Source organism: Argiope bruennichi, chromosome 2, assembly GCF_947563725.1.
Source record: "Argiope bruennichi chromosome 2, qqArgBrue1.1, whole genome shotgun sequence".
NCBI classification, from domain to species: Eukaryota; Metazoa; Arthropoda; class Arachnida; order Araneae; family Araneidae; genus Argiope; species Argiope bruennichi.
In genome coordinates, this window is record NC_079152.1 from 116,672,752 (window position 1) to 116,700,668 (window position 27,917).

Consider the following 27,917-nt stretch of genomic DNA (forward strand, 5'->3'; position numbering starts at 1 on the left):
GTACTTTATTACATTTATTTAGTTTTTAAAATATTTATAAGCAAAGAACATCTGCTCCTATAATATTGTATTCAAATGTCGATTCAGTGATGTCTGGAATCCTAATACATGTATTTACAAAAAATTAATAAAGCAGAAAAAAAAAGAAATTCAAAATAAATGATTAACATATTAATATACGGAGTTGTAAACACCTTAATTATTAAAAGAGAGACCTCATAATGTTCTCTGCCTAGGGCATCAAAATAAATAAATCCAATTTTTCCGATTGTTTTTATATTTAAATAAACAACTTCATTATCTTGAGAAGCTACAGATGCAGGAATATTTTATCCGATTTTTTTAAAGTAATGTTACTTATCAGACAGGTAATCTATTTTAAAAAGAAATTATTCTCCCGACCCACATCTTGAAATTTATATCAAACACTCAAAGATTTCAAAAAGATATCAAGAATTAGAAAATAATCTCTTTAACAAAATATTAATTCTCACCAGATTAGAAAATTATCATTCCTAACCTAGTAAACTAAGCATTCGTAAAAAAAATATTATTATCTGTACAATATTATTCGATATCTCTTGTTTCCACAAATGGAAAATAATCTACATATTTAAAACTTTAAGATACTTGGGAGAAAAAAGTAGGTTAATTTCTTTTCTGCTAATGGCAATGATGGGTTTGATTTCATAATCCATTGGATAATGTCCTCCTGCCAGGCATAACTTAAGAATAACCTGCTTCCGTAACCGTCCTTTATTTCTTTATTTTCATTCAAATAAAGAAATAAATGAAATTAAATAACATAAATGACTAAATAGAGTTTACGATTAAAACTTGCAATATACGGATGCTATATACGAAATACAAATACGGATACAATGTATGAAAGACTACGTTGTGAATGAAACCTTGGTCACAAATGATTCGAAAAAGATCAACTAGAAATGAAGCATTTAATCTTAGAAGATCGAGAGTATATTAAGATCAACGTGTAGAGGTTACATAACTCTAGTACCTTTTTCTTTTGATAGAACAGATGGCGTTACCTTATTAACATCAAGGTGCATTTCCCATAATCCTTCTTGGGGATTATTATTTTATGGTATTTTAGTGAGTGTCGTGTTTTTTCGCGTTCGTGTTTGTTTTGTCTTGCGAAATGTGGTACATAGAATATAATTAAATAATTGCTCCTGAATTTTTCTATTATTTTCATCTACTTTATAATGAAATTATAACGAGTCACGTTCCTCTATAAACGTCAAAATATGCTTAATCAGCTATAGTTACATTGTGTTATACCGTAAAAGTAAGACTAAGATGATAAACAACCTCTAAAACATGTTATTTTGAGTTTAGAGAAGTTTTAGATACTTCGAATTAAAAAAGAAATTGACTATATCTTCGGAATTGGTAATGGTGTGCAGTGTTTATAATGTACTTATATTTTTTAAATTTCAATCAGTATCCAACGACTTTAAGCATTCACGATGCTGAAATCCATAACTACATTTGTATTACTAGGAAAATAATATATTGTGTAACAAGAAATATATTTAAATTCCGAAGAATAGACTACTATACTCTATTTCACCTTAACTTGGCAATATTGTAAAAGGCAGAAAATGTGACGCTCCGCGATGGGAAAGAGTTCTCCATCAATTTTGACTTCAAAATTGCTAAAATGCGCAGAAATTTATCAAATAATCTCATAAATTACAGAAATCCTTTTTTTTTATCAGTATGTATTTAAAATTATTCTCAAGTTTGAAGTGCTTATCTGTCAAGTATTTTGTAAATAAAGCGAACGAATAAACCAAACGGTTGACACAATGAAATCCATTTTGGTCAAATATTTGGCGCGCTTTTCTTGCTCGTTTCCGCCAACTGTGCTTCTTTCAGTTCGCAACCGTTATTATCATAACTCGTACTTTTTTATTCTCGCTTTTTTATCAGCTGTTATTTTTGATACTGTAAATCACATTAGTAGTTATTAGTTTTGATTGTTGAATATTTATTCAATTCGTCATTTCTATTCACTTCTAAAATGTCTGAAAAAGTGTTATCATATATGCTATACACACCTTTGTGGTGAATAGCATATAAGTCAGTTAACAACTACGCTACACGAGCATATGCTTTTGTATCCTGATTATGTTAATGGACTGCGAACCGCAAGGTCCCAGGTTCTATTCTCGCGCATCACCTACCTTCAAATTGGACCAAGACGAGTGCAGCACGCAGAAACATATTAAATGTTTATTCTTGACTCTGAGAAGAAAACCTTCAAGGTTCTATCAATCAAATCGTCGATAAAGCTTCGCATCTTACAGGTGTTTCACAAAGAACAGTTTTCCGTTTGAAAAAAGAAATAAAGGCATCCAGTCCTTTAAGTACTCCAGGAAAGAAGCGACCAGGCTCAGTAGGTAAACATTCAAGTCTTGTAAAATATGATGATTTTACATTATCCTATATTTGACGAAAAATCCATGTATTTTTGCGTAGAAGTGAGATTCCAATATATTAGATAAAGTTTTGAAAGATGTGAACGATGATACAGATATCGTTTCGAAAAACATTAGGAACTGCTTTACAGAATATTGAAAGATTTGAGGTTTTCTTTTGAAAAACGATGAAACGGAATGAAATAACTTTAATGATTTATTAAAATAATGTATCAATAAAATTGAACAAAATAATGATAATAAGGAAAAAATTAATTCTCTGATTTAAAATGATAAGAAAGTTAATAAGTATTTACTATTTGGCGAAAAATTTGCGAGATAAAGTTTCGCCAGCGATCTGTATTTCTAGTAACTTTGTAATTTAAAGTAACCTAGTTCCCCTGACAACAATTGTGATTCGGCATGCCTAGAATATACTCTACTGCCAAGTTAGGGTGGAACAGAGTGTAGAGAATATAAGATCGATGCGGGATTAATTTGTTTTAAATATTACAGGAAAAAAAATGGATGTGCCATTCAGCAATCATTTAAATATCGCAAGCAAATTTCCATTGCTCTTATAGGCTTTGAATTTATGTTGGCTTAGTAGAATCTCATATTCACAAATATGAAGACATGGAATTGATACTCGATGAATACGAGTATTCAGAAATGGTGTATTGTTGTCGGGAATATATATAATTTTTCAATTTAAGTTCACCAAGATATGAATGATAAATTTGTTACGAAAACTCCATCTTTAAAAATATAAAACCAAATTAAATAAACGTTTATAAAATCTTGATTACAAATCTTTAGATAAAATATTCATATATCAGACAAAAGAATTTTTTTCCGATTATTCCATGTAATTGATGAAGGAATTAAACGGACTAAGTAATATTTCTCACAATAAATGTCAAACACTTGGGCAAATACGGAAAAAGCTGTCATGCATTTCATTTTCTAATTTTAAAACGCAGAGCTTCGTTATCTTAAAAGTTACTATAAATGGATCGCGTTAATTCATCCTTAAAATGCAAATTTCTTTATTGATTAATCTGTTGATTCAATCTTTGAATCTGTGATTAAGTTCTTTTACATTGTGCTTTTGAAACAGAGTATCTATATTTAGAAACAAATGGAAATAAAAATAGTAAAAGAAATTCAATTTCTTCCAACATTTATAGCAAGCAATTAAAATTTGAATTTATTTCACGCACGCATGCATAGCTAATATATTGTAAATATGCGAGAATTCGTGGTGCAAATATGACTAAATGTAATTCTTTTTCAAGTGTTGTTATTTCAGCAAATGAAAGAGCTTGCCGAAGTTTAGCAATGCTGCTTGCAATTTTCTGATTATCATTGAATCTGGAACATACGCTGTAGGAAAAATGACTGTGACAATGACCTTCATTTTTACTTTCTCGTAACGTAGTACGGAGAAAGTATAGAAATCGTCAAAAAAATCCGAACTCGAGACTTTGACGAATCTGCACGTTTTAGACCCACTTGAGGTAAAAAAACCCATTTTTGGAAAATTTCCGTCTGTCTGTGACAAAGATAACAAAGAAACCGTTTGAGCTGGACGGTTGAAATTTGGTCCATAGTCTTTACATCAAATTTTCATATTTCTATCAAATTTTGAATATAATTTGTTCAAAGGATGTCCGTCTGTGAGATTGTTCGAATTTAAATTAGCACGATAATTACAAAACAAAGAGAGCTAGATAGATAAAATTCGGTGCACAGATTTAACATGTGTAGTGTAGACAACTATCAAAGTTTCAGTCAAATCCAAATATGGGTTGACTATCTGTCGGTCTGTACTTACAAAAATGTAATCACAAGTACAGTTTTGTGTCAAATGTTTTTCTCAGTCGGTTCAGAAAAACGTGTCTAAAACACAAATTCGATTTTTGGATACTATCACCGCAGAGCAGGGATTTATCGCCAAATAACTCTCCAAGAATGACACAATATATTCAATAGAAATGCTAAATTCACGTCAAAAGTTAATATTTTTTAACTATTGTATGCATTGCCATGTAAAACATTCTCTGATATGACAAGTTTATTAGAAAATATACGAGAATGTTTTTGGGAGACCACTACAGCTGGTTTTGGAAAGGGGAGGGGTTGTATTAATTAACCAAATTATTTATTCAAACATATTTAATAGGAAAAATTGTGCATTATTGGAATTAAAATTTCTTCATCTTCTTATGAATCTTGATAGATATGGATGTCATAATAATCGATATTTTCGCTACAGAGTTAAAAAAAATGCAAAGAATAATTAAAAATGGAACATTCATAAACATATAGTTTTATACTTCTCACTTCTTTAAAGATATATTGTCCAATCAAAATTATCGTTAGTTTTTGAATGCAATATTGAAGTTGTCTGAAAGTTCTTGTTTACATGTTAGTAGTCAGTTGTTTAAAAGTTCTTCAGCTGGCAGTTGATGTTTATAATGACTATCACAAAATGCTGTGTTTTCCGAAAGCTCGAGTAGATGGAGTGTTTTTATTGTTCTCACATTTGGTTTATCAGATTTAAGCCTACATCTCTGACAATTATTTTGTCCTGGTATTGTAATTCAGAACTCCATCTAAACATAAACATGGGAAGTTCATATGAGTGACGCCACTATCAAATGACAAAAGTAATTCCACATGTCATCTAAAGATGACTGATGCCCAAACGTCATCAGTGCCTCTCTTCAATACCATACACTTATTCATCCTCCATATTGCTTTATCAAAGAACGCAGTCGACTTGTCTCATATGAGGAATTAATTCCATGTTTTTGCGCTCAGAAGATTTTGCCTATGTACATATGTCAAGCTATAGAGTTAGCAAATACTGGATAGATAGTAATATAGTGTGTAAGTTTTATCAACAATTGTATTAATTGAGGGAGATGACAAAGTAATTATTGTAGTCAGTTATAACATGACTACCCTCATTTTTATGGAATATTTACGATTTTTCGAATAAAAAAAAAGAGCGCGAATATTTTATAAAAAGAATCTCATTCAATAATTTTTTTCTTATCAGAAAATAAAATGGGTACTTTCTATTATCCTTTATGTTTTCCTAATTTTCTTGCAAATGATAATTATGTTTCTGTAAATCTACAGTGTTTGTACCATTTTCCTGATGTGCATAAAATACTCATAACTTACTTTATTATGTCTCTGGCTATGACTTCCTGTATTGCATCTTAATTAAGAGCTTCCGCTTTGAAACACAACTGAAAGTCTAGCATTTTAATCAAAAGAATAGACACTTCAGTTGATTTTTTCTTTCAAAGTCTTTGTTTGATAAATTATGCAAACAAAAACATTTATCGTATTTTGCTGGTTTAAAGATATTGTTGTCTATTCATTAAAATGCAGCATTTAAAAATGCACACTTTCTATTATCCTTTGTGTTTTCCAAATTTTCCTGCAGATGTTAACTATGCTTCTGCAAATCTATAGTGTTTGCACAATTTCCTGATGTGCAGAAAATACTCTTAAATGACTTCATTATGTCTCTGTCTATAGCTTTCTGAATAGCATCTTGATTAAGAGTTTTTGCTTTTAAACACAACTAGAAATATAGTATCTCAATCAAAAGAATAGATATTTCAGTTGATTTTCTTTCTTCCAAAGTCATTGTTTGATGAATTATGCAAACTCAGTTTGAATATTCAAACAAGAACATTTATCATATTTTGCTGGTTTAAGAGATAGTGTTGCCTATTCATGAAATTGCAGCATTTTATGTAACGTGCTCGTTTGAACCTCGCCATAGGCGTTATATTTATTACCGAAGCGTGAATTTGAAAGATAAGTTTACATTTACCATTCAAACCGTGTTTTAAATAAATGTAACTACGATTTCAGTTCAAAAAATTATCTTTCGAATCCCGTATTCCACCCCTCTCCTGGTCATGGTAATGAAGCCAGTAAGTAGATGTTGATAGCTCACGTAAGAACGTCATAATTTGGAAGATGATTAGATTGGATATTGTGAAGTAAAACATATGTACTTAGCTCTTTTAAACTGAACGCTGAATTGTATTTAAACAGCCGACCGCAGCTTCTGCGTTTTGATTCAGAATGATATCTGGCAGATAACTCGTTTAACATACTTAAAAATCAGTCAATTCTTATGCATAACATGCAGATGATGAGTATTTATAATCGCCTGACTGCCTTTCAAATGACTTCACCGGGAAAGTATGCATCTGGTGACACAAAAAATATGAAAGCTATAAATAGCTTAGCATTTATGTTTCTTGTCACGTTTTCTATTTAATGCCAGCAATGACCATGAAATATTTAGTTTATAACTTTTTTGTTTACAGAACATTTTTAATATTTCCTTTTTTTTGTCCGTATAAAGAAAAAAAAATTGTTTATAAAGTGCTTAGTTATCGAATGAAATATGTTGTATTTTTTTCCTTAACAATTCAGCGATCAGTTGCTTTGAAAATGATCTCGAATTCATATAAAAAAATTTTTTTCTATGTAAAAATTGTATCGTTTTTTTTAGATAACTTTTCTCATAGAGATCTTTTAAGAAAAACATATTATGATAAAAACATATCTTCTTACATATCTTGTTAATGAATACAGTCTTTTTGAAATCATTAAATTGAAATGATATTAGTGGAGCGAGATATAAATTTGCTCCAAAAACAAATAAGAATCAGCACATAAACATAGCATAGCTATGGGTACAGATATAAATGTCTTGGACGCCGATTAAGGATGTCTTAGAAAGGATTAATATTCTTCCAAAGGAATATCAACCATTTCATTGAACTTTTTAAAATCAACTATCTTGAATGGAGTAAATTCTTTTTTATTTGCTAGCCATTTTTCCTTGCTGGGTCACTGGCCCAACATGTACTAATTTATGTAGTAAAATATCAACATTTTAAAAAGGGAAATCTGCCCAATTGAATATAATATTTGTGCTCAAATAAGTTTCCACAGAAATTGATGATTTCACGGAAATTCTTTTTATCGAATTATAAAGTTTAGGATCTCTTAACCAGGCTACTCTTGTTACGAACACTTGTTTATAAGATTAAAAATACAATAATTTGATGCAGGAATGATCAGTGATTAAATTACTTGCGAAACGTCGTAAGACGACTCGAGATTCATAATTATTTATTTGGTAAAATCTGAAATTCGGTTGAAATTGTTTAATACCGTAAATAATGCAATATGCAATATTACAGCTCACTGTTGAATCTCAAAAGATTACATGTTACTATAAATGCATGAAACTGAAAAATTTTATAGAATATAAAAGGCATGTGCAGTAGATTTTATTTCATTATCCTGCATGCTTTCCGAAGATTTTATAATACCCATTCGTTATAAGAATGACAAATATTTTTTTGACCTAAATAAACTGTTTTCGCTGAAATTTCGTAATGTGTTTTTAAAAGAAACTAATTCAAAGCTTCTTTGTAGAAAAAGATCGACTGGAGTACCATGCCGAACTGCACTTATCTGTCTTAACCTTATAATCACTTAGTCCAGCAAATGTATGAAACGAACTTCACTAAAACTTCATATTTGAAATATTAAAATATAGTTTGTATACATATGAGCTATCAGTTATTTTACAGAATATCTGAGTTCTTTTATTAGGGATAATAAATAAATATCTTATTAATGATAATTAAAAAAAACAGTGATATATTATCACCGTTCCCATATGTCCATTTTAAATTTCACTAATTGTAATAGAATTCCTCTAATGGGGACTAGTGGCCAGACTGATGAGTGACTTGATGAACTGCAGAGGTTTCGGTCAACCACGAAGGAGGAGTTAGTTGAGGATTAAGGGGTTTCTGGCCTGACAGGTGGTGTCACGCTTGACAACGGCCAGGACACTGGCGAGGCTTCGCTTGTCAGCCCAACTCTCCCCCCTCCTCCTTCCCCATAATTTCAAGTGAGAAGAGGGATCACGAACTCCCCTGTGATCTAGGGATGGTTAAGAAAATCTTCCCATGCTGTCATGAAGCTTATGAAAACACAATAGGGTTGCCCTGTCTTCAAGACGGGCCGATCAGTCTTCGCCGACAAGTGAAAAAAAAATGGGGGGATTTTTTTAATGCATTTTTTTGATGAAATTGATATCTTTTGTTGAAATAAATTTTCACATTCATGCATAGATCATCTTTTTTATCGTATTCAATCGAAGGAGTGAAGAAGTAAGAAATGAAAAAAAGGCTTTTAGTAATAAATTTTTGAAATAATATTGTAGTGGCCAAACGTTTTAGAGATGTTATTATTGCTGTCAGAATTTACAAACTTATTAATTGGTGAAAATTCATTTAGAACGAGAAGAGTTTTTACTTACTTTGAATATTAAAATTGTCAAATAAAGGGGGGATGATTAGAATTTGTTTAACATGCATTTTTGGAGTCATAGGTTCAAATTGCTTTTTAGTGAATTAATAATAAAATATAATGATAAAATGAGTAAATATTCAAAACTCAGATACTAATCTCCTATGCTAAAAAATTAATTAATTCATTAAGTTTCATTCCGAGGAAATTAATATTCGTTTTACTTTTCAATATAATTATCAAAGCCACAAGATGAAATCCTAAAAGTTGGTTCGTATTCAATAACAGTTTTTTTAAAAGTATTTGTATTGAAAAAGTACGACTTCTAAAAATACTGTATAGATAATTATTCTCTTAAAAATAATTCATTTGATTGATTTGAAATAACTCAGATAATTATACAAATCAATTAATATTATTAAAAATATTAATAGAAAGTTGAGTGTTTAAATACTGTTACATTATTAACTACACAGCATTCCACTAATAAATCAAAACTAACTTGCTCTGGCATACAGCTTAGTTTCTTAAAACTGTTTCCTAGAATTTTTTTCCATTTTCGATAATTAAAAAAAACAACAACAACATAGACACATAGTAGATAAATGAGATTAATGTGTCTCTATAGTTTTGAAATTCTCTATTAACTTTTTCTTACATAGTAATTAAGAAAGTTTTACTTTATAAATTTAACTAAGATTTTCCCATTTGTACAGAGTACTTTTTCTGTACAGCTGACCACCCTGCCACTACTGAACATAACAGTATCGACAAGTATAGAGCATAATACTGATTTTTTTTCCCACTAAATTTTCCCATATATTTAATTAAACATGATTTTTGAGGTTGAATTTAAAATATTCTAAAAGTTATATAAATCTTTGATACTATTTTGAAATTTGTATTTCATTTCTGAGACTCCTAAGCCCAAGTACCCGAGTGAAAATTAAGCGTGAATTCATAAAATCTGTTTTCTATCAGTGCTTTTGTAAATTATCCTTTCCTATTTATATTTCCAAAATATTACCGAATTTCTTTCGGTTTCCACTGATAATTTTTTTTTACTATATTTTAAGATTTATAAAATTTTATAATTTAATATATTGAATTTCAAGTTTATGTTTTAGTCTTTATGACATTGTTCTTATAGTAACTTGAAGTTTAATAAGAAGTTACTACAATAACGACAACTGAAATCAGGCATGTTTTTCAAACTGTGGATCCATTTTCCTTAATAATCAATCATGCAAAGTATCCGTGTCATTCTGTGAGCGAAAACTGCTTCTGCAAGATAACCAAGAAGACAAGCAAGATACATCTTTAAAAAATTAACTTGCTTATCTAACACTAAAACATTATAAAAGTGCCATTAAATCGCAAATTACTGATTATTCTTAAAATAAGGAAAAACCTGGCCGTTAGAGTAATCTCAAAATGACATTGCGTTGCAAAAACATAACAGAATTTATAGATAATCCAGGAAACTTTGATTATAGTTATCATTCATCCTGGAGACTCACCTGCTCCATCAATACTTTTTCCTCCAAATTTAAAAAAAAAAAAATATTTATGATAAAATCGCAAAATTAAACTAAGTAGAAAATTCTAGGAAGCAGCTATCTAATTCTATGACGAAGCATTCTTTTTTTGATAGAAGACGATGCTTTATCAACATAAGAATTTTTCACACAAACGTGAATATATATATATATATATATATATATATTTAAATTTAAAGTTTTGACATCCACTTACCATTGAAAGTGCGAAAAAAAGAAAATAACTTATCATATATAGAATTCGTACCTTCTCTATCAATTAATACAGTGTTTCACTTTAAAGAAATTTATGATTATCACTTTAAAGAAATTTATGATTATGTGCATAACTTGCTTGCCAGCAACTTCTTTTTGAGGCGAAAAATCCATAGGATAATTAAATTTATCAGTAAAAAACAGGGATCTTTTCTTGCCTTCCTTTTTTTCAACATGAAGTGTCATACACAAAAATTACAAGGAGAAAAAAAAAAGCCCGTTCTTCACATACATATGCATTTATAAATGTCTTTCAAGCAGAGATTTCTTTATCATGAACCCAATTATTTTTATTAGATTTTTATAACTACATCCTCATCTATTATGTTACGATAACAAGTGAAAACAAAATTCATGTTATTGTTTTCATACATAATATCTTTCTGCATATTATTATTCCAGATAAATTTTCCATAATTTCTCAAAGTAGAAAATCATTGTATTAGGTTCCATATTAGTAACATTTTTGTATGTTTATAAATTCTGTACAAAGTTATTTTTATTTTTTCTTCTGTAAGTATTTTGGTATTTAATAAAATTCCTGTAACATCCTTATCAAACCATTCAGTGACCAGAATGGTGATGGACATGGGGGTATGGGGGTAACTTCATTAACTATAGAGTTTAGAATTCTTATGATCCTTATGAATTAATACAATTCTTCACTGCATAAAAGCTAATCACATTTCGAACTTTATGATTTGATTGCATTAATGGCTTTCTCATCACAAAAAGGATGAGGAAAAAACGATCACTAATCATCGCATTACCAGAATTCTTACCATCTTTAACAATTAATACAGTATTTCATCTCACAAACGCGAATGACTACAAATTTACGATTCTTACAATCAATCTCAAAAAATAAGAAAGAAAATTATAGCTTACACATTTAGAGGATATTAATCATCCGAGAAACCATTACAAAATAAACAGAAGCTACTTAGCGTCCCAATATTTGGTGGTAAGGATGTTCATCAGTGTTCCAAACTGACAGCAGCAGGCACACTCTTTATCTCTATTTTTAAAATCCTCCACTCCTTCTCCGGGAGAGTTCCAAGAAGGCTTTCAGCAGAAGGAATTGGGAAATCAATTATCTCGTTAGAACTGATCGACAACGAAAGAAGGATGACAGATCTTGAAACTGGGAGGTTACGCACAGGGGTCAACTTTCCGAGGTGTCCCCTTACTTGTAGGCGTCTGCTTGTTTAACAGACCGGGGTCACACGTCGGGGTGATCGACCATCTTTAGAGCAGTCTGCTGCAGTGACAAGGGAAACACAACGACCCTTGTGAAGTAAATACCTCTCTGGACCGATGTCTGATTCTCATTATTGCCATCTGTTTAGCTTGCATCAGGTCGAACCATCAATTTTTATACTTCTTATCTGATTGCGTCTTGAAGTTTTTTTTTTAAAATTCCACTTTTATTTGAATCAAATTATACAAGAGGGCATGATATCTGTGGCTGACAAACTGTCAGTTCTGCTGTAAGTAGGCCAGATCAGTACATGAATCCTTCTTTGCATCATATTTTTTTTTTTTTTTTTTTTTTTTTTTGTGAAATAAATCAGGGTGATATAATTCATACTCTAGATTAAAGGCAAAATGCTTAAAAAATCCTTGTTTAAATATATAATGTACAATAATTAAAAAACAGTATGATGGAAATATCCATCATCATGCAAATTTACATTTTTAAAGTTCAGTACAAAATCTTTCATGTCTCTCTTTTCTGAATTTCTCAACTCATTATCACTTTCATTAGCAAAAAAAAAAAAAAAAAAATCTCAGATTAGCTATAAAAGAAATCGCACGTTTCTTCCAAACACAACAAACAGCGGAATGATTTCAAAGCTGCTATAAGGATTTTTTTTTGACAGCTACGTTCCTTATTACGCAATAGTCGTGAAAAAAGTTGCCAGCAACAACCAATTTACAGTACATCTGTTTTGAATACAATTTTTTGTTCACTAAATGTTATGATGGAAATTTCCATCATCATTCAAAGAAGAGTTAAGTTCCTTTAATTTTGTTTGGATTTGACAAGATTAGAAGAGAATTTTAAATGAAATAAAATTAATGATGATATTTGAAAGATTTTTCAAGCGACCTCAAACAAGGAGAGAGTTGAAGGAGAGACTTCCCGCAGAATTTTTGCAAAGAAAACAAACGATATGTACAGAAACTTCCCATACGGTGAAAGATTTTTACTGCTTATTATTTATACAAAAATGTTACTTATTTTTATACATTATTTATTTAATAAAGATATTTTTCTTTGGACATGAGATATTTCTGCAGATTTTCTGTTATTTTAGTTTTCAAGAAAATATGTATTTTGATTGAAGTATTGAGAAACTAGTGGTCGAATGAAACAGGTTGCTAGCTCGGTGATTTTAAAGGGAATTATTAGAATAATGTTTGATACCTGTTATCAAATAAAAGGAAAAAAATAAGGTGGTTAAATTGCTTGAAAAAAAGGAATACCATTATGTACTTTCAACTATAGCCCAATACTCTCAAATTTTAACATTTTCTTGCTACATAATTTCTTTCAGAAAAAAGGTATAAGATTTCAAAACCAACCAAGATACTTCTTGGACTTAATATAATTTCATTAATTTAATAGCATTTTTGATATGGGATTTTTTTTTTATTAATAACTGATGGTTTTTTTTTTTTTTTCCTAAACAAACCGCGATTTTTGTTCTGACATAAAATATTTTCCTACTGAGTTTTATGACTCCTCAAGGGCTATAATAAAACAAGAACACGGTAATTTAATAAAAGATCATTGTTTAATCAAATCTTTTTTAAATAACCTCATATAAATATTAACACCGTATCATTTTTTATTTAAACGTCTTCACTTATGATATACGCCAAATGATAAAAATAAGTACCTCAAAAGATTCAACTAAACCTTTCATGCTATCATCTTACAAGGGATTATAATCTTCTTGACTACCAAGAAAAGGAGCAGGCGTGCCATTTCACAGCTTGTCATTTATTTCATTGAACACTTCCATAATCGCTTCATTGTGCCAAAAGCGTGACTCAAAGACGCAACCGACTTGCCACCAATAAATGTCAATGAATACCAACCCACAAGAAACCGATCCTCGTCTGTCAGTGCACCTTATGTCCCTGATTGTCACGCAACGTGATTCCGGAATTTTAACCTATCCCCCTTTTTTTCCTTTTGGAAAAACTGGGCGGACGGGCCTCCAACCCCAAAAGGCGCAGACAGACAGCTCCGGTCCACCCAACGCTCACGATTCCGCAATTCTCGAGTCATTACGGAGTGTCTGTTACGCGCTACTTAAATAGCTATGAAGATGTTTGTCAGTAGGAATATTTTGAAAGAGAGGAACTCTCTCGTCGCCCGTTAATGAGTTATGCCGAGGCCCCTGCCCCCTCTCCCTCCCGAATCGTCTGAGGAGACTCCCAGGTCGATCTATTCTCTTTTCCCCCGATTAAGATTCCAAGGATGGCAGAGTTATCTAAAATTAGAAGAGGATAGATGAACTCCTTAGGACCCGCACTCTCGTTATTTCGACCCGGCATTGTCGGAGCGATAGGAAAGTTGGTGGAACTAGTTCCATGCCAGAGGTCGGCAAACTTTAGAAGTGGAAGAGCCAACATAGCATCACAACAATTTGAAAATTATGCGAGAGCTAAATTTATATATATTATAATTAAGGTAGTTTTGAAGCATCACTCAAAACTTCGAAGGCATTATTCATTATAATGCTAAGGCAGCTGCCAAACGATGGCGAATTATATTTAATAATTTTTGTAAATATTTTTTATCGGTCCGTTTGAAAGGTTGACTAAGGGAGATTCATCAAAATCTCCAATTCGAATTTTTTGGAAATTACAATACTTTCTCTATACTACATATACGAGAAAGTAAAAGGAACTTTTGAATTAATACTATAGCGAATAATAGATATGATTTTATCGCATATTTATTAACGATTTATAAAATGTTAAAACATTGTAATAGTTTATATTTACCAGTTTTTAAATTACATCCGTCTACCTATAAGCATGATAAAAGGGTACCAAGTTAGACGGATGAAATATAGTATGCGAAGTTCAAACCTAAATTGTAGATTTCTGCTATCAGCTTATTTGAGCATATGAACATAATAATTTAAAAATACAAATTAAAGTGATGAAATTTGAGATGCAGTTTCATTACTAGAATTACGGATATGCATAAAAATTTTTATATTAAGATCGTAAAGATCTTTTATATTTAAATCGAAAGATCAGATAGCAAATATGTCTGTTGGTTTGTCTAATTCAATTGTTGAATAACGCAACCTTCTAGATAGGGGAATTTTATTATTTAATGTTTACACTAAAATTGTATACATGTCTAATTTTGGACTGAATCCGAAAGTCCATATTTGCTATTTGTCCACTCGGGTTTTACGAGTGTTATACACTCATACAAAAAAATATCGAAAAGCTTGATAAATGAAATTTATTATGAGATATTGTTGCCAAAACTTATATTCATTTTGGTAGTGCCCATACTGAATTAGAATTATAGTTGATGATGACACCAAATTCGAGAATCTGTAGCTTTAATATTGTTTGGGCATCTATTATTTTGTCTCCTTAGTTTACATTTATTGGAATTCAGAAATTATTGAATAATATCGTTCACAATAATACACGAAAACAGAAGTAGCGGAAAAGCATTGTGGCTGCATTCAACAAATTAACAATTTTTTTAAATTTTAACAAAGTTTTCTGTTTAATGAAATTTTTCTCTGAACTATCTGATTTTGAACAAAATTTACGTGTTATTTACACCTTCTATTGCGAAAAAGTGTATAAAATGTATTTTCTAACCCCCTCCTTTTGTTTTCAAAATGTAGTGTTTTTTTATTATTACTTAAAAAAAAAACCTTTAATAAACTAAAAGTTGTTGAAGTCACCAGTCCATCTATCAACTTTTACGAATTCGTTATAGTAAAAGATGGAGATTTGAAATATATAGAAGCTGTTGAAAAGCTGTCTAATTTTTTTTTTGGTGAAGACATCGTGTTTGTTGAATATAAAATGGAGCATGGAATATTACAAACTGTACTGCATATTACTCACTGTATTGTCTGTATTCAATACTAATCAAAGTCTGTAACGAATATACAGACAGTACAATGAGGTGATGAAAACGAAGATTTATTAAATAAACTTTCACAACAAGAAATGCTTACAGCATTTGCTGTAATCTGGAAAAGATTAAAGTTTCAAGAAAAATATCAAAAATTATACGTTTTTACCTTTATAAAAATGTGCCATTTTTTAAGAAAAACTCATTTTTCATAATTATTATGAAATTTTTTTTCATAATTAATGCAGGACTGCTGACATTTTTACAGTTTAGGAGATATACAAAAGTTAATAAAGTGGCTAGATAAGTTTCAGTTGCAATTTTTTTTAGTTTTTTACTTCTTTGCTTCTTTTTTTTTTAATTTAAAATTTTCTGTTTAACTAATTTTTTTATAGCCAAGTTTTTTTTTCAGCAAAATTTCAAGACTTTGTTAAATAAAGATTCGACATATTTTTTCTTCAACTTGTAACTTTTATAAAAAGTGTATCTCATCGATCTCTCCTAAAAATCAATATTAGTTTTGGCAGCTCGAATTTTATTCATCAGAATCTATAAAACGAAAAAAAAAATCAATAAATGAATAATAGTCTTTAAAAATTTTGTAAATAGAAAGCTGATAGTTTCATTTCTTTAGATGCTGTTTCATTGCCACATGCAGATTATTGAAAAGTCGTAGATAGTCGACTTCAGTTTTTTATAAAGGAGAGTTTTTGAGTGGTTTCGTAACGTTTCTTTTCAAATAAAAAAAAAAAATATAAATTAAATATGCTCGATTATATTAAGAGTTATTTTTTTTTTGTTCGACCCATTAAAAAATTCTAGTGGAAAGTAATTATTTTGAATACGTTTGGTTTAATAATGTAGAATTTTTGATGCACGGAGGAAAAGAAATCACAAAAATAATTTAAGTTTAAGGATATTTCATTAACAGGAAAATTTTACTTAGCGAAAACTTAACTGGGATTGCGGTTAGAAAAAAAAATGATAAAATATTATCTTGGAGAGAATGTAGGAGAATACAACCATTAAAAGATTAAACAAGCCTCTGCTAGCCAAGTCACTCATGTAAATACTTTAATCTAAAATGCTTAATTTTACAAGATTTTTAAATATATAGGAAACCTATAACTAGCTATTCTGTCCCACCCGAAGGCCCACGGAAAAATCTGAATGACTGGACCACCGCAACAACAACACTGGCGGGAAATAGGGTTGATTCCTAAGGGGCATCACTTACTGGTAATTAAGTCCTGTCATCGATGGGAGGCAGCAAAACCTCATCTATTTCTGTACCTACCAAAGTAGCGAGAACCAACTACCATACAGGGAGCTTCTCATCCTTAATTACGAGGTGCCCCCCCCGGTGTGATTAAATATATAGGAAAGGAGAAATTTAGTTTAGTTATTATTAATGAAACAACATAATGGTTATTTAAAAATGGACCTTGTTAGTAACTAGGACCTGCCACGTAACTAGGACGACACCTGAACTACTCCATCACCAAGATTTTACACCACACCACCAGACGAATTTTTGCCCATTTCATACTTAATCTAACGGAATCCTGTTTCCATTCTACTTATCTCACCTTACTGCAACACGTGCAGCTAAAAATAATATAGCCTGAAGTATTTCAGGATGAATTAACTACGTTTACTTTACATATTAACTGAAGTTTTCTTAATGTAAAATTTTCTCATTATTACTTTCTGAAGATTCTCATTATTACTTTCTGAAGAGATCTTTCTTCTTTTGATATAACGATAAAATTTACTCATTTGTATATACTTTTTGATATCTCATAACTTGTTAGACGCGATTAAAATTTTGTTATTCATGTCAAACAAATGATATATTCTTACATTAGGAATGATGACTTACTTATGTACGCTGAACGACTAAAATAATGAATAAATCATTTCAAAATCTAATTAAGTTTAACTAGGACTTTCTTATTCATATTAATCACTACAATAATAAACATCATGTTTCTGCCTAAGTTATTGCTCTAATTGTACATATTTTGGCTGGTTCCTTATGAAATTGAAAAGAGATGTAATAACCTCTCTTTACGTCATCTATTAATTCATTACGTATGGCGAGTGACTGAGTGACGAGATTTATCGTTAATTTACATTGTATTTGAATGTGTGATTTATTTATTACAGGGTACAGCCTATGGAATAAAAGATGCTTCAGATCCTTGGAGAGGAATCGCACCTTCCGCATCTTATTACTACGATCCTAGTCTGGCAGCATACGGGTAACTATGATTTCCCCTTCTTTTTTAAAATGATGATGAAAGTCATGAAATAAAATGTTAATGAGTGATAAAACTTTAATATGCCTGAATCTGTATCATTTGAAGTGGGGGAGGCAGTCTGTGCGTATTTTTGAGCAACTTTCTCGTGCACTAAAATATTATTTGTTTTGTATTTTATATTACATTGAAGATAATCGAGGTACAGCCATTTTGGATTTTTTTCTTTAAACTAGTTGAGTCTATAATATAATGTGCTTCTATAATTATTATGTAAAGAACTATATATCAAATTATATTTATCTGAATTCTTAGGCTTTTTTCAGTGATCGATTTCTCACAGACAGGAATATATAGACGAGGGATAGTCAATCTGATGGTTGATTTTGCCCAAATTTCAAATACATTTAAAATTCGAATTTTCATTTTTGTGCCATCCCATGAACGGATAGACAGAGAGACAATCGTCTTTAAAATAGATTTCGTTCCAAAATTTGATATATAAATTATGGTGTAAAGACCACATACGAAATTTCTCCAGCCTAATTCACTTCGTTTCCGATTTATAGTATTCTTAGGTCAACCGATAGACAGATGCAAGTCCAAAATTTTAAGATTCCTGAGAGTACTGCATTCTTTTAATGATTAAAGTGCTTTCTCTTTTCACAGTTAATATGCAAGAAGGGGGGAAAAAAAGATGACATCTAAATTAAAATGATACATCAAAATGAAAAGTTCTTTCCAAATAAACTTGTATAATCATTTTGTAATTATCATATCCTTATATCCAAAATGCGTTACAAAAAGTATACTTTTAAATTATTATCTTTACTTTTTACCTTTTCTTCATGTCTTTTTTCTTGTTTCTTTTCTTTTGTCTGCCTGATTTTTTTTAATTCATTTTGTTAGAGAAATCAGATGCTCATCCATACAGAACGTCTATTCATTATCAGTTTATTAACATATATATGATCATATTATTTTCTTGCCCATTTTTTAGACATTTTTCTCCTACTTTTATTGTTTTGCAATCATTCATATTTCAAGAAAGACAAAATGGCTGCATTGCTTCAACATTGTTATGATAAAAAGGCAATAAAAAATCAATAATAAATCAATTTTAATAATAAAAATTAACAATAAAAATGCAATTAATAAATTATTTAACAGACATAAAAAAAATGCAGTTAAAAATAATCCTAGGTAGTGGAATTTCTGTTTTAAATCTTGAAATAGTTAATAATATTATTACATATTCGTGCCATATTTTTATTTGTCCTAAAAATAGTATAATATTCCAAGGTTCATGTTTTAACAATAATTAAGCTGATTTTTCAGGATGTTATGCGTAATCTTACATTTTTTTTCTAAAACTTTTAACCGATTATTACTTTTAATATACTAAAAGAAAGTGGAACATAATCCTGACCTGAGTTCAATGAAAGTATAAAGAATGAAATAAAAAAATGACTGAATGAATTAAATAATAAAAATGCTTAGAATCAAGAAAAGTATCATTTCTAGGAAATTCTAAGTTTAAATAAACGCCTCAATTTCTTTTGTATATTTTGTGAAAATATATAAATTCATAAAAACTTCCTTTCTACTGTTAATATTTTTTTATGTAATGATGAAATACTGTTTATAGAGTTTATAATAATTTATTGCATCAATATAAATATATCAATTCAGTTCCATCTCAGTTTTAATCTATCATATTAGTTTCATTTTATTTGCTTGTGATAACGGAGATTATTTTTTCCTGTGAGTTAGTTTAAATTTATGCAATGTTTCACTCTAATTTTAAATTTTTTAAAATAAGATTGAGAAAGGATTTAAGGTCATTCAAGGTTACAGTTTTCCGTTCCTACTGAAGGGAAGAATCCAATAATGAAGGGGGGAAAATAATTGCAGTAATGGGAGAATTTCTATGAATATCTGGTTTCGATTCTCTATATCCAGATTCTGAACAAAGTTAAATGATTAAAGGCACAGCAATAGTTAGCAATTCAATTTTCTTTCTTTGAAGGCATTTATATAAGAAAAAAAGTAAGAAAGATTGCCTGAAATAGTTTCTATTTTTGACCGCAAGTGCTAATTTTAATTAAATAACCTAAACTGTATAAATTTATTTTATTTTATTATTGTTTTATTTTTAAGTGATCAATTTTTTTATTTCTTATTCTAATTTCACTTGAAAATGCAGTTTTTTCATGATGTGACTGACAAGTAATTCAATTGTTATATTTGAAATATGGCATTGAAAAGATTTTTCTCGTGATGTGACAAGCAATTCAATTATTATATTTGAGATATGGCATTGAAAATTTTTTTTCGTGATGTGACAAGTAATTCAATTGTTATATTTGAGATATGGCATTGAAAAACTGCATTTGTTGGTACTTCCATCAATATTAAACTTCAATGATTTATAGTTACTGAAATACAAACTAACATGCTTAAAGCTGAAAACTTTTCTTCCAGTCAGGGAAGTCAGTGGTTTAAAACTTCTATTTTACTTTTATATCTCAAAAATAATAATTTGATTGATTAAAAAATTTCTTTGAAAATATTTCACTGGATAACTTTGTTGTAAATTGTAAATTTTTATTTATTTACATGAATGATTACTATTAATATAATGGAAAAACCATTTGGTAATCAAAGGTGACTATATATATATATATATATATATTTGTGTTATTTTCTAGCATATTTCCAAACAAGTTGTGAAGGGGCGTAAAAAAGCACATTTTTTTATTACAGTATCTTCAACAAGACACTAAAAATAATATATCATGATATTTGTTTTAATTTATAAGAAAGGATTTTCAGTTAAAAATAATCAATAGAGCTACGATTTGATATAATTGTAAGAAATGAAATCTGTCGCCTGTAGGATTAACGATTGTACATCTCTATAATATTATAGCCTTTCCCCCCCCCCCCTGGGGTTTCTGCCGAATTGAAATTCTGAATCATTGTGTAATCGAATGAAATATATTGAACTGCAACCTCCTGAACTTAGTAAATAAGAAAATGTCTAAAAACACCGAGTAAGGCACAACAAGTACATCAAATCCTTTTAAATTGTTTTTTTTTTTTTTTTTTTTTCAGTTATGGAGGTTTGGATTTCAACGGGGCTCGTCGCAAGAACGTGACCCGGGATTCCACGAGCACTCTGAAGGCGTGGTTGAACGAGCACCGGAAGAACCCTTACCCTACGAAGGGAGAAAAGATCATGCTGGCCATCATCACCAAGATGACCCTCACCCAAGTCTCGACATGGTTCGCAAACGCCCGCAGGAGGCTCAAGAAAGAGAACAAGATGACGTGGGAACCGAGGAATAAGATGGACGCTGACGATGTCAAAGACTACGATGACGATGATGAGGGAGATGAGGACGCGTCCAAAAGGAGCAGGACGGACAGAGTGGACAATGATGCACGATCCACGCGGTGCGATAGTGAAGATGAAGGAGAGAGGAGGATTGCATCGTGTGATGATTCAAGTAAGAAACCGTTTGAATCCTTTCTTGTTCTGTTAATTACAAGTGGGACTTTCAGTTATGGCTTTCTTTAATTTATTCAAGGTTTATTTCTTTAAAAACTTTTTTATTCTTGGTTTACAAAAAGAAAATGTGCATTTTTTTAAAATTATTTAAAAATGGCATTTATATTCTTTCAAAAGGGGGAGGAGTAAACGAATGAAAATAAATATTTACATTTGCAACAAAACAATTCTGCATAAAAAAAAAACTATTTGAAATCAGAAAAATTTAACAATTTTTTTAATTATTTTTTTTTCTATTAACATCTACACCCTTTTAATATTATTTTGTGATGACATTTTGAAAGACAGGCTAAGAAGACTGATCAGATTTAAACATTGTGTTGATTGAAGATTAAAGCGTTTGATTAAGCAATTGCTTTTCTGTAAGAGGTGCATTTTTTCTACTTTAATACAGTATATTCCCGAGTATCCGGTTCACGACTCTCCTGCCTAGTTTTCTTTTATCGTAATTAAAAGCAGGATCCAGGAAGGTAGGGCGGTGCATTGGCAACATTGCTGAGGCACTGGAAGCGAGCGTTTGATACGATCCTCCTTCATGTCGTGCAAAATGCAAGTTGGGACAGGAAAAGAGCAGCGTTCTGCTCTTTGTTAATTGTTTCATTAGTGTGTGACGGACCTCAATTGATGCCACTGTTCCTGACTATAACTGCCCATAACGTACTGTAGAGTATTCGTAAAGTGTTCGTAGGATGTACTAAATGTTTTTTTATGTGTACCACAGTAAAGGTTTCAAAATGGGTGAAAAACGAAAAAAAATTGGAATAACTACGAAGGAGAAATTATTCTCTATACAGTGACTAGACTCTGGTATAATAGCAAAAAATATTGCTTCCTGTAATAAGTTTTATAAACATATATAAGTACCAGTACAGAGCCTTCTATTTCAACTCGACACGTTTACTGGCAACTACTTCTATGATTCACTAGGTCGCGTTCATATTCTATGTGGCTTGAAATAAATGGAGGGCTTACTAATCAATAAGAAGTGAGAAAATATATATTAAAACAGTGAATTTTGGTATAGAAACTTTATCTTCTGGTATTGGTGGACAAAGAAAGGAATTCATAGAACTCCTTCCTATCATTCTTTTTTGTTATCCGGCCATTCCATCCGCTACAATAGGCCGGATACTCGGAAGTGTACAGTATATTGTTTCGACCTGTTTAGAATGTGGATTGATGATTAAAAATAACATTCAAGAACTTTATAAAAGAATTGTTTTTAGCCGTAGCAAAAATTTCTTACAAAATAGTGATTTCTGATAAGAATTTCTTCATTTTCTCTTCCTGGTTATAATGTATTAAAATTTTTTAATGAATTTTCGTTTAACTGGAGCAACGATATATTATATTCTCACTATGAAAATCTCAGCAGTAGTTTTCGGTAGAACACAATGGAATCTGGTTTTTATATCTGAAAAGACCAACTAAATAGACGATTTTTAAAAATCATTTTGCCAGTCAAAAAATTTTCCCACAGGCAAATCTTTCTACCTGCAACAGCATTCAATAATTACTTACGATAACAAAAATCAATAAATCTTCCGTCTGACTGAAGAACAAGAGCTCCTAAATAAATGTTCCCACCTGAAAAATGAATCTCTCAATTTTTAACAAGATCCCCAGAAAAGGCCGACCTATAGGAATAAGTCTGTGCAGGCAGCATCCGACGACACTTCATTTGCATGTAAATGAAAAGGGTCGGCAGAAGTGATCATCTGGACTCGGTGTGCCTCCCCCTCCACTTTTAGATCTCTTTCTCTTAGAACAAATTCCCGGCTGGCCATATTTATTAAAACCTCCCCCCCTCACTGACTTCCCCCCACCTCTGTCTCCGAGGTTGCGTCATTGCCTCGGCTAATCTTCTGCAACTCCCCTCTTCCCCTCTCTTCACACTTCATTTTTTTGTTTTCTGTGAGAACGAACACGTTTCATTTTTTAAGGTCCTCTTGTTCTCATTTTCTCCCTTTAATTCATTACCTAATTACATTTTCTTCCGCCTAGAAAACGTTTTAATTTATCTTCTGAGATTTTATTTTTCCTCCTTTCTCTTCTCCGGCCTTTAACATCCACTTGTTGTTGTGTGCTTAATTATGCGAGCATTAGACCCCTTTGCTCGGGGGCTTCACCCGGTGAACGGATGCGTCGAAGTATTGACGGAATATGCAAAGTGGTTTTGGGTGCTTAAGTTTTTGTCCGGGTTTCGGAATGGATTATTTGCCTTTTCTCACCTTTTCCCGACCTTTTTCTGACTATTTTATTGTTTGTTACTGTTTCTGTCCTGCGACAAAAAAATTTCATCTTCGGTTTTATCCTGGAATTGTATATTTGATGGATAGGATGGACTTGAAATGGAGTCGAAAAACTATTGAGAAGAAAGAGCCAAACCTGCTCCTTGCAACAATTTCAAAATCATTTCAAAGCTGCGAATGAGTATTTGCAAATTATATTTAAATATACCATTTTACAACTTTTTGTAATTATTCTAAAATATATTTGCGCCATATTATGAATTAAAAATTAAATCAAATACTCAGCATGAAGTAGAATAAATTGCATGTATTTAATAGTAATATCTGGAAAACCGAGTTTTGTTCGACATTATTATTATTATTATTTTGTAAAAGCCTGTTTATTCGGAGAAAATATTTAGATACGAAACACACACTGATTACATATGAATATTTTCAAATCTTACCTACGTTTGAACTCGTTAAAAAAAAATAAATCTGAATGCACTTAGTTTGACATGTTATTCAGAACAACTTGCTATATTACAGCATTCATTTTACAGTTTATCTCTCATTATTTATATTTTTGAACTTATACTCAATTTTATCATGATCGGGTTCGAGATTGCAATATACGACATTAGTTATCTGTTCTATGTTAGCATGAGAACAGATATAAAAAGGCTCTAATAGTTAGTTATAAAAAATATTTTTGTGTAAAATCGCTTTTTTTCAGGAAAGATAACCTATACAGATAAACTTAAAAAGCACAAATATTAAATATAAATACGTCAGTAATATAATAATAAATGTAAAGCAAAAAGCGCGACTCGTACCGAGGACCCTCAACGCATGAGTCATTTATGCTGTTCTGACCTTTTTACTGCACCGCTCATACTTCGAACGGAAGTTGAATATATTTATTCTATTAGTTAGTTATAATTTATTTTTTTTGTGTGTGTGTGTGTGAGTGCGCAAAGTAGCGTTTTTTCAGGAAATACACCTATATAGATAAATTTAAAAAGCAAGACCTTATCTAAATATGAAATTAGATCCAAATTGTTAGCGCTGTTTCCCAGATACATGAAATAAATTTATATATATATATATACAAAAATTGGTCGTTTATATCCTCGTTGTTAAATATTATATCTAGTTAAAATGATCTATAATGAAAATGCATCTAATTATCAAATGTTCCTGAAATGTCTAAAAATAAAATCTATTTTCTGAAATTACAGATAGCAAAAATTTTCAGATGAGGGGCACATACGAGATCTATAAATAAACTGATTCTGTAATAAATAATGTTGCAAATTTATTACTCGAAATCTACCTATTTCTTTCAATTTCAGTAGATGGCGTTGGGCCCTATTCTTCGGCGACCCAAATTGCAACAAGACCTTACCAGCTTTTATCTCACCATCGGGAAAAAACAACCAACGGTGGTCCACAGCTTGATAATGGAAGCCGGGATTCCACGCTCATACCTACCTCTGAATTCACACCTACCGACAGCTCATCTTCACCAAACCTCCCCGACATCCAAGCTCTGATGCGTTCTTCTCCCATGGAACACAAAGATAATAGACATTCTAATATGGACTCAGCGAAAAATCCTAGTTCCCCATCTGCAGTTGACGAAGAGGACATAGCAGGTCGTTCAATGACCGGAAATAACAAACCTAAAATATGGTCATTAGCGGATACTGCTACAAGTAAAAGTCCTCCACCACTTGCTGGTGGAAGTGGACCCCAGGAATCTTCAGGTGGTATGATGGACATGTTAGGACACTGTGGCTGGTTCTCTGTGAATCCTTACCAAGTTTCGAATCCATCATCGTCTTTGGGTGGTTTTAGCGGATACCACCCTCACCCTAGTGCGGCGTTCACTTCACCTACAAGTGGTCATGGGGGATCATGCTCATCTGTGCAAGGTTTCGTACCACCACAAACAGATACTCCACCTCAGACACCACCTAATATGAAAGTTTCATCAGGATTGGGATCGACAAGTTATCTCGGTGTCCAGGGTGGACACCTTTATCAGTCAACTGCTGGAGTTTCTTCAATTCAAGGTACATAAAAAAGTATTTTGATTTTAATTCATATTTCATAGTATTATTGTATTCATAGCATAGCTTTTCACGTTAAATCAACTAATTTATGTCAGGTTATTCTACGTCTGAGAATTCATATATGATATGTTTGAAATAAATTTGAAGTTTTGAAATGTAATACCCCATCCCCTCAAACTTAAAAATGGGGCAATGGGCCACAAGAAAAGAGAACCAGATCATATTATTTTCAAGAGGATTTGTTTTCAGAAATTAGTCAAATTTTTACTTTCTTGTGTGAAATATAATTTCTTCTTTAAAGATAGTGATTATATTTTATTTTTCAAGCTCTAAATTACTTAAGTTCTTGCATAGCGAATTTACAAATTATTGACGTCCCAATTTTAGTATATTTTTAATCGCTGTATGAATTTATTATATTGTGACCCCGCCGTCGGTACTAACTAGTTACAAACCCAAGCTTCTGATGTATCAAAAGAAATAAAATTATCATAACGTAATTAACTAGAAACATAAGGCATTTACTTAAAACAGAATTATTTAACCATAAGAAATTTTATTCAGTTTTATTGTTTTATGATTTCTATTTTAAAGCCCAAAACCTACGGGGAGAAGCTCATTCTTTATACGCTTTTTTTTTTTTTTTTTTACTATGCATGTATCAGGTTTGTAAAGATGAAATTTTGCGACCAATTTTTTTTTTTTCTCATTTCTTCACACACTAGAATTCTCAGATTTTGTGCAGTCATGGGTTCGTTAGATAGATAGAATATTTTTAAAATTTTAGAGCTCTTAATTATTAATAATAAATATTAAATATTAAACTTTAAATTTAATAACATTTATAACTATAAAATATATTATAGACTAAAAAAAGCAAATAAGGAAAATATAAAGATTTTAAACATTATTTTATTAGTGTAGCCTAAAATGTAGGATTTTATTTTTAAAAAAAATCGAAAATCGATTATTATTAAAAAGAAATTCTATCGTAGTGAAAATGATTAAGAATATAAATGTGCTTAAAATACCATTTATAATGTAATCCAATTTACTTATATATTTCTACCGTTTCTCTAACTTATTATTCGTACCGTTTCTCCGTATTCTCTAACATTTAAATGTTTTTGTTTTGATAAAAAAAATAAGAAGAATTTGAAAAATTGTACAAAGATTATAATTAATTTTTTTTTATTAGAATAGAAAAATTATTAACTACCATGCAATATTTCCTGTTCTAGTAGCATTAGCTAATGCATAGATTATCAATAATCTATATAGAACTAAAAGAATAAATTAAATGAAAAATAGAATATTCTTAGAAATATAGAATGTTAATATAAAATTATTTTTTAAGATGGAATTCAAAAGACGTTAACCGATTTGATTTAGTAGTTTGAAGCACGCTCTGACTACTTTCGATATTCGAATAAGGCAATTTTTTTGCAATTTTTTTAAACTATAAAAAATGAGTATCATAAAAAATGGTGACTAAAAACCGGAAAATAATAAATATAAAAATAGATTTTATCAGAGAATTAAAATTAAAAACTAATTTTCTCTCAAAAACTATCAAAACAAAAAAAATCGTTAGGCACAAAAAACAATAAATGAAAGTTTTAAAAGTCCCAATAGGTAGTGCTAATAACAGAAAAAAAATCACAAGCATTCATGGTATTAAAATATATTATTAATTTCATTATGAATACAATTCACTTTATGCTTTTCTATTTGCCCCACATCCTTTTACGATTTTTATTTTCATCTCTAGATTTCCGATAAAATTAGTATTTTTCCTTTTTAATACACTGGAAAAAGTCTTGCATATTCAAAAAGTTTTTAAATTTCCTCAATCTTTTATTGATGATTTTAAAGAAATAGGCCCAATTTTACTACAATATTAACATTATCTCTCAAAATCAAATCTATCTCTCACAAACATTTTTAGATTAGTTTTTATATTTATTGATGCGTAATTTTGTTTTAAATTTACTCCTGCAAAATATTTC

The 27,917-nt window shown here is 30.5% G+C and overlaps 1 protein-coding gene across 2 annotated transcripts in view; it reads left to right on the forward strand.

Annotated features, from left to right (window-relative positions):
- Positions 1-27,917, forward strand: part of LOC129962048 (homeobox protein caupolican-like) — an 82,659-nt gene that overhangs the window by 47,908 nt on the left and 6,834 nt on the right. The window contains exons 3-5 of one of the 2 annotated variants that reach the window (XM_056075742.1): positions 17,934-18,028; positions 21,143-21,537; positions 25,186-25,908. In XM_056075742.1, the coding sequence (XP_055931717.1) occupies positions 17,934-18,028; positions 21,143-21,537; positions 25,186-25,908 (1,213 nt within the window). The remainder of the gene's footprint in view (positions 1-17,933; positions 18,029-21,142; positions 21,538-25,185; positions 25,909-27,917) is intronic. The other variant, XM_056075743.1, reaches the window with a different exon arrangement.